Source organism: Ixodes scapularis, unplaced genomic scaffold (genome assembly GCF_016920785.2).
Source record: "Ixodes scapularis isolate PalLabHiFi unplaced genomic scaffold, ASM1692078v2 PGA_scaffold0__279_contigs__length_252992795, whole genome shotgun sequence".
Lineage (NCBI taxonomy): Eukaryota > Metazoa > Arthropoda > Arachnida > Ixodida > Ixodidae > Ixodes > Ixodes scapularis.
Genome location: NW_024609835.1, coordinates 64314621 through 64323454, shown reverse-complemented (window position 1 = coordinate 64323454; position 8834 = coordinate 64314621). Strand labels below are relative to the sequence as shown.

The following is an 8834-nucleotide window of genomic DNA, read 5'->3' as shown; positions in this document are numbered from 1 at the left end:
CATTTACTGCCCGCGCCATAAAGCAGTTTTAATACCAAACTATTGACGTACGGAAAATACGTACATTGCCCTTTTTTTTTATTTCTTGTTTCGAAAAACTTCCAGCTGAGCTGCTTTCGTCGGCTTCTCGCCGACAAAGTTCATCCCTGCGTTGCTTGCGAAATAGGCGTTTACCACAACTAAAGAGAAAAGCAACAAAATAAGAATTCACTCTTTCCCAGTGATTAATATACTACTTTTTAACTCGAGCGGAGTTTGCGAGTCGCCCATTGGCATTTGCCTTTTAATTTCGTTTTAAAATGTGCGTGGCGAGAAGACTTATATATGGAGGTGGGTACTGTCTCATGCAGTATTGGCAAAATTATAAAAGTGAACACTTGATTTTTCTTGCCTTTGTTTTCGCTGCCCCCACAACCTTCGTTAAACCTCAACTGTTCTAAAAGCAAGAAGTTTGGGTCTGAACCTTCCGTCCTAGGCCTCGTGGGACTATAACACGTTCTAAAATGTGTAGGCACGTCATAAAAGCAAGGAAGTACGCTCCCTTTCATACTGTTGCCTATAGTACTTACTTTAGCCATTACAAAGTCGTATGACGTGTTCTGTCTGGGCTGCCTTCATGTGCGCTTTGCTTAGGGTGATGACGTGTGGCCATTTTGTTCCGAATGCTAATTTTCTTCTTTTTTTTTCAAAACCCCGTGATCCCTGTACGCGCTCGTGTCGCTGCAGAAATACGCTTACACTTACAATATCATGTACAATATCATATTTGGAAGGCTTTATATGGTGAAAAGAAAGGAAAGAAAGAAACGCTACTTCTTTCTCGTCTTCTGCATGAATATTAATACGCAAGTTGTGAGTTAGCTCTTGTTCAGTCAATGTGTACTTGACACATTGACTGCGATAAACCACCCGGGAAACAGTCTTCTTTCTCTTTCCTGCCTTCACTCACAAAACACTTCGTATGCCACCCGCCATGCCGACGCCTGGGCCGGTTTGCTCATCTTGCGGCTGCGGCCGGGACTGCGGCCAGGGGGGATTTTTACGTCACGTGACCAGCTCCATGGGGACAAGGAAGTACCTAGCTTCCCTGCCTAATGGCGGAGAGATCCGCATCGCTTCAAGAACAAAAGCCTAATTTTACTCGCAGAAACTGATTGCAGGGACTGTCAACTGGAGTCTAATTGACCGCCCCTTTACACTGTAGGAGCGGCAGGTAAAGTTACGGCTAGGGAGGGTAAATAGGAGCCAAAATAAAGAAAAAAACAGACGAGATAAAAGCGGTAGCAGTATATTTATATACCTCCGCCGGCGCCGCTTCTCGCACCTTTTGTTTAGAGTGCCTTCATACACACGCGCGCTTTTGCTTGAGTGGTGACATCTTAGCCATTTTTCCGCCCAGTCGTTTTTTTATGCATTTTGAAGTGCGCGCAATCCGGTGTCAGTCACCTCGAGCGCGTAGCTTTGGCTAACGCATAGACGCCATTTTACCGCCCAAGTCACGCACCGAGCGCTCGAGAGCGTCACGCGCTGACACATCCAGGGCAACAATGGATGTCTTCACCCTGAGACAGACAGACATGTAGGCACCCTACTTTTGTTGTGGTCGAGAGGTTAAATCGCCGGTACTTGTCATCGCGGCGCGAAAGTTCCGGGTTCAAATCGCGTAGGGACTTCATTTTTTTTTTCTTTTTTGTATTTTGCGCGTGTCTTACTTTTTAACTGTGATCCTTTTTAGGAAATCATCCACTTGCACTACTGCGCCTTACACGGTTTTTACTGTTAGTCCCACCTGTTCAATCGAAACACCTGGAAGAAAAAAAAAACCAACGCAAGTTAACGCGCTAATACAATCATTTCATAATGTTCATTAAACGGAAACCAAGGTAACAGCATCGGTATGGCTTTCACACAAACGGAGCCGAAACAAGCATCCTTTCCCCGGTATATACAATTTTACCTGTTTTTAAATATCTCTCTTGCTACGATTCCTTTAAATAACAAGAGACGCCTTTTTAGGACTAATAAAAACTGCAGTTGTGACAATTAAAAAAAAAAAGAAAAAAAAAACAAGCAAAGAGAAAAAAAAAAGACTAGCAGCTGTGGATACAATGATTGAGCGAAATCCTACGGGCAAGGCAGCAAGTCAAACGTCTGAGAAAGTAGTAAAACCGAAATAAAAGAGATCATACTTTTACTTGCATGTTGTTGTTGTTGTTTGTTTGTTTATTTCTGGGGTGACGGGAAAGGGTAGACACCAGGAGATTGTGGGCCTCCGTTGATGGGGCGAGTCACTACCTGGTGGATTAGGGAAGGGGATGAAAAGGGGATTAGGAGAGAGTAAACGAATGAGAAAAAGGGCAATCTTTGCATACTGTGAGTGCTATGCAGAGAGGCTCAAGAAGGGACATAAAATGTTCAGCAAAGCGCCACCGCAATAATGTCACCGTCCCCGCCACGCCGGGAGCAGACCTTGAACCGACCGCAAGGAAACGCTCCATCCTTCCTCCGTGCCCTACAGCCCGGGAGTTTTTGTTCCAGCTCGGTACCCACATGACGGTCGGCCATAACGTCGCCCCTCCTCCTTCTCCGGTGCGGCCCCAGCCCTGCCCCGGCAACGCAGCAACAGAAACGGCACCGCGGCACCGCTATGTTAAAACTCTCTAGTCACTGATTCGCTGGATACGTGATCAATTACCGGCGTCTGGCCGACTCCCTAGTAAAGTCAAAGTCTGTCTTCAAGACCTGTTTCTCGAAGGAATCTCAGAAGTGCACGGAACGCTCTTTCTGTCGCCCCCCGGTGACCCTCAGGATTCAATATGTCGCTGACAGTGGCATGTACAAGTCCTGCTTGGGCGTATCTCTGAAGGAGCGTTCTTCTGGGCTCTTCATGAGCAGGGCACAACAGGAGCGCGTGCTCCGAATCTTCTGGATCCCCACAGTCTGGGCAGTTGGGGTCTTTTTTGCGGCCCATCTTGTGAAGCCGCTTTCCCGTGTATGGACACCCAGCCCGGAGTCTGTGTAGCAGTGAGGCGTCGGCACGTAGAAGGTTCCGAGGAATCGTTGGAGGCGGCTTGCCAATCGCCACTCCAGGATGTGGATGAAATTGCTGAAGTTCAACATGAATTAATCGATGCGCCTCGTTGCATCGGTCCAAGAGAAACGTCGGCGCCTGATCATCATGGGCCCTTGCAGCCAATGTGTCTGTACGCTCATTGCCGGAAATTCCAACGTGAGAGGGGATCCACTGCATGGCAAGGGTCCACCCTAGATCCTCCACTGTTCGAGCCTCTAATGCAACTCTTGCCAGTAGTGGCGTGCGTTTATCTGTTCGTTGGAGCTGTTGGAGTGCACATTTAGAGTCGGTTAAAATTACAGCCTTAGTGGGCAACGTAATGTTCTTGATAGACTCAAGTGCTCCCCAAATTGCCACCAGCTCTGCCGTTGTTGATGACGTCACAAAGTTGAGTCGTCCAACAACATCAAAGTCCATTTCTGGAATTGTGATTGCAACTGTTGCTGTCTTCTTGGCCTTGTTGATGGATGCGTCTGTATATACCTGAAGCCAGTCCTTGTAGTCGTCATCCAAGCGCTCTAGAGCAGCTGACTTTGCAACAGTTGTCAGTATATTTGCTTTTCGCTGCGGAAGAGGTAGACTTTCGCATATCACCAGTGGTGGACGTGTCGAATGCGGAGGCAAAGAAGGAAGGAACTCTCCAGGTCCTCCAATCTGTCGATCGAATTGCACTATCAGATGCCCCAGGTGAGAGTTTCGTCTAGCCTGAAGGTGAGATCGGATGCTAGACTCATTGGGTACAGCACTCATGCGACTAATGTTGCGCATGGCTCTCTCTTCCAGTCTTAGGGAAAGCGGCCATTCCTCGGAAGACACAAGTGTTGCAATATTTTCCGCCGAAGGGGGGAGCCCCAAGCAGCTGCGAAGAGCGATTCGGTGGAATGTGTCAAGTTCTCTAATTTGGGCTCTTCCTATGGCTAAAAGAGGGAGCGAGTACAGGAGCCTGGACATTATGAGACCCTTATAAAGTTGGAGAAGAGCGCGTTGTGGAGCGCCCCAAGAGCATCCACCAAGGTGTCGTATGACTCGCAAGAGCCGTCGGCATCGACCCAGTGTCCTACGAACTTCTGGCCTCCAAGTCACGCGGTCATCCAAGACAACTCCGAGATAGGTGTGCTGTCTAACCCTTCTGAGTGGCATCCGAGCAAGTTTCAGCTGCAGTGCGTTTTGTGGTGCTCGACCTGCAGGCCGGTATAGAAGTGAAGCTGTTTTTTCAGCTGAGAGGGTAAGGCCCAATCTCGATATCATTAGCGCCGTGGCATCAACGGCCACTTGAAGGCGATTGCGAATTGCGATCGCGTTCTTCGAGGGTCCGACGCACCAAATTGCAGCATCATCCGCGTATATGGCCATTCTTGTACGGAGATTGGAGTGTCCTGTTGGTAAGCAACCAGGGAGGGTAGCCATCGCTATGTTGAAAAGCATGGGGCTCAACACGCTGCCTTGAGGAACTCCTCGGTCTGTTGGACGTGGTGAGCTAACAGCTTCAGGCACTTTGACGCGGATGGTTCGTCCAGAAAGGAACGCCTTGATAAAGGCAAGAATCCGTCCACCAATTCCGAGTTGCTTCAGCCGGTGGATGATGGTGAAGTGAGGGAGAGTGTCAAATGCTCGACTGATGTCTAAAAACACACAGTGTACCATCTTCCCTGTTGCTTTTGCCTCCTCGAGGGTTGACGCAATATCTCCAATGGCATCGCCGGTGCACCTTTTTGCTCGAAAGCCTCCTAGTTCTGGTGGAAACGCTTTCATCCTATCCAATAACCAGGTGAGACGGCGAAGGACCATCCGTTCAAGTAGTTTGCCTACACAACTTGTAAGTGACACTGGTCTGTAGGACGACGGCAGCGCAGCAGGTTTTCCTTGTTTGAGTATTGGGACGATAGTTGACTCCTTCCATGCGTCAGGAATGATGCCGGTTGTCCATACGAGGTTCAGTTTTTCAAGAACATCAAGGTGGTAGGCAGGATCGACGTTTCGGAGCGCTTGGTAGGTTATACCATCCGGTCCTGGAGCGCTCTTTTTGTTACACTTGTGAAGGGCTTCAGTGAGCTCCGCCAGAGTGAAATCGGATTGGCTCGCCAACATTGCCTCGTTATTTTGATCTTCGGTGAGTGGAACTGGAGGTAGTCGTCCTAACTGTTCCCGGTACTGTAACGGAGTGGATGACTGCCGCGAAAATTCGTCCGCTAATACTTCCGCCACCACTGTCATGGGCCAACCGGACTCGATTGCAAGAGCTGCAATAGGATGACGCGGAATTTTCGCGCCGGCGAGGGCTCGAGCGAGTCTCCAAGCACGTCTACCACCACCAGCACCGCCGAGCGATGCGCATCCGTGTCTCCATTGCCATCTTTGAAGTTTTTTCGTATGTCGTCTAAATTTAGCGTCGATCCGGTTGTAGCGCGTCCAGTCCCATGAGGCGTCCGTGCTAAGTGCCCTTCGCTGTGCCTGTCTTCGGGCTGCACGGAGATTTAGCCATTCCAAGTCAGGTGCAGGGCATGTAACGGGCACCGTGACAGAGCGCGTGGCAAGTCGCAGGCACTCCGCAGTACAAGATGTTAGATCTTCATAGTTGCCACTTTCAATGGCAGTAGCAACATACTGACGAAATAAATCCCAGTTCGTAACCTTACAGGTTTTTACATTTTTGGGGCTTGTAGTTGGATGTGTCACTCTGATAGGCACGTGGTCACTTCCCTCTGTGTCGGGTCGAGCCGTCCATAACCCAAATATTTCGGAGGACACCAAAGTCAGGTCGATAGTAGTGGGGCTGAGCCCCTTCCTACGAAACGTGGAGGATCCATCGTTTAGAGCTCGGAGTTGAATCTCTGCCATGGTAGCCTCTAGCTGTCGTCCTCTGGCGTCCGTTCGTCTACCACCCCACGCCTCGCTGTGAGCATTAAAATCTCCGCAGATGATAAGCTGACCGCGGCTTCTCTTTTTAATCTCTTCCAGCACTTTTGTGTTCCAGACTCCGTGTGGCGTGATGTAAGCTGAAACAATCGTTGTTTCGCATCCTTTTATTCTAACAATTACGCCGGAGTACTCCTCCATGGCCGAATTCAAGTCCGAAAGGTCTATGGGGTTATGATATACATCGTCACGTACAAGTATCGCCACTCGTGACCTATCATTTGGATTTATGGGGGCATTGTGGTAAAACACATATGGAGAAAGGCGCTCTTCTCCAGGTACGACATTCGTTTCTTGAAGAGCCAAGACGTCAGCACGCTCAGTTTTCAAAGATTCGCGCATCCCTGGTAGGCGCGTGCGCAGCCCATTTACGTTCCATTGAAGAATGGAAGGAAACAATGGACTGCGCCTTTGTTGACGAGTGCTATTCTTTTGGCGAGATATTGGAGCTCTTTGTCTGTTCAGGGTCTTCTGCCCATGGTGTCGCGCATTTGAGTTACTTGGTCCCCCTAGCATGCCCCCAGAAGGGGAAGCATTGCCTGCAAAATTGTAACAATTACCCGGGCCCACGAGGCTTTCAATTTAGACAATATTGCCAGGGATATGTTTACAACTGTCTTGATAATGGAGACCCAGGCGGGTGTTGTTGCGATGGGTAAGCCTGAAGTCTCGTCGCTTTCTTTCCTTTCAGTGCTTCGTTTTGTTGCCTGACGCCTTGGAGGCGCCTGCGAGGAAGGTTGCTGCGTGGACGACGTTGGCCTTTCATCACTTGGGACATCATTCGGTGGTACTTTGTTGATAACGGTTTTTTTCTGGCAGTCCTCAGCTACGACAGAAGCGTAGCTTTTGGCGCCTGCATTAGAGATCGTTGGCTCTGATTCGTCTTGCATTATGATCTCAGCGGTGCCAGTTTTTTGTCTCTTTTGGGGATCTAAGGCTGACTTCGCTTCGCGGAATCCCACTGAATTCTTCTTTGAGTACACTATAATGTCACGCTCTTTAATCCATTTTGGACAGTCATGTGATGTCGCTTGGTGCTTTCCACTGCAGTTGGCGCATTTCACTGTCGTGGACTGACATTCAGCACCCGTCCCGTCATGGTGTTGCCCACAACGGCAGCAGGCCTTCGGACGTTGGCAGGCGATTTTCTTATGGCCAAATCCGTTACAATTGTGACATTGTAACGGTCTGTCTGTGAACGGTGAGACTGGATAGCGAACGTGCCCTAGAAGCACGTAGCTTGGCAGCTTAGTGCTGGAGAAGGCGACCTTCACGACGCGGGAGCGTCCAAGTCTCCGAACGTTGGCAATCTTGCAGCATGCGTCTTCAGCGCGAAGATTGCGCGCAATATCGTCTTCTGTGATTTCAACGTCGACGCCTTGGATGACACCGTACGAAATGGGCCCTGACAGTGGGGAGTAGGTTCTTACTGGAACACCGCAGAGCATTGCAGTGTTCAGTAGAGTTTTCGCTGCCTGCCCGTTGCGAACATCAACAGCGATCAGGTTCAGCCGATCGTTGGGGCGCACTTGGATGATGCACTCTTGGCAGAGCTTCTCAAGGGCTTCGGAAATTTTCAGACTGTTGAGCGCTGTAAGTCTAGTCTCTTCTTTCACAGGAACGAAGATGACAGTGAGGCTGGTGTTATCTTGCTTCTTTGGTTGTTGCGGAACGTCTGGAGACGAGTCGCTGTTCTTTGGACGACAGCGCTTTCTGCCGGATCTGCGCCATTCGCCTCCGGAATCTTCGCTCTCCATGTTGGCGGTCTCTGAGCAGACAGATCGACTGCAGTCCTGGGATTCATCGAGTGCGTTGCTGGCCTGGTGTTGTGCTGCCGTGATGGATATGTCGTTTTCGGAAAGAGACATACCAGCATGCATCCCTTTTCTTGCTGTGCAGGGAGCTGCCCTAGCTCCTGCCGTCCGAGTAGACCCCCAAAGTCCAAGGGACCGACGAAGTCGCGTAGAATAGCAAATTCCAGAGATAGAAGCTTTTGCGTTCCGGCTCAGATCACTTCGTCGTCTTTCTTACTTGCATGGAATGTGATAAAAAGTATATTTATACTCTGTAGTAACTAGCGATAGATGGCGCCACGTCTCCCAGCGGTGCCGCATTTCGAGCACGAGCGCGGAGCGCGCGGAATCATGGCCAAGAATCCGAGACATTCGGTTTAGTTCTATTCCGCGACGACATGTGGCGCCTAAGCCCCGAGCGAAATCACTTTTCCAATTTCCAATTTCCAATGTGCCCTCTGTTTCCGCCCGCACCGCCAATCTTATCTTCGAATCCGGAGAGGAGACATCGTAATGCAGTAAGGGCATAGCACTGATAACACGCTCAAGACAGCTCCGAACCTCGGAACCTCTCAAGGTCACAGCTGGGCGCGCCTAGCGCAGACGTGCAATGTGGAATTGCTTCTCCCGCAGTCAATGTGCATTCTAAAGTGATAAGCTAACGCTCAAGACTATTGCTCCATCGCTAAAAGCCAAATTTAAACCGAGCAAAGTTAAAGCTATACTTCGTCTCACCTTAGCATGGACTGGCCCCAAAGGCTGCTCTAGCGCGAGACGGTAGCCTTGATTGGCATTCGCGCCACACGAGTCCTCGTGCAGCCGCCGAGGTGTCGTCGAAGAACGCGACCAACAATAGCCCATGCTAAGGTTAGACGAAGTATTGAAGCGCGAGCCGAATCCTCTGCGTTTTCCTACCTCGCACCTACAGTGTACTAGAATATTCTAGTACACTGTATCGCACCGGCGGTAGTGCATCGGACATAAGGTAAAACGATGCTAAAAGTGCTCTGTTTCAGGCTCGGCTTTCTCTTATCACTGGGGACTGTTAGAGA

General features: G+C 49.8%; 1 protein-coding gene across 1 annotated transcript; it reads right to left on the bottom strand.

Annotated features, from left to right (window-relative positions):
* Nucleotides 1-6498: 6498 nt before the first annotated feature.
* Nucleotides 6499-7746, bottom strand: LOC120840577. The gene has a single exon (XM_040211149.1). The coding sequence runs from the start codon at nucleotides 7744-7746 to the stop codon at nucleotides 6499-6501; it is 1248 nt and encodes a 415-aa protein (XP_040067083.1).
* Nucleotides 7747-8834: the final 1088 nt, after the last annotated feature.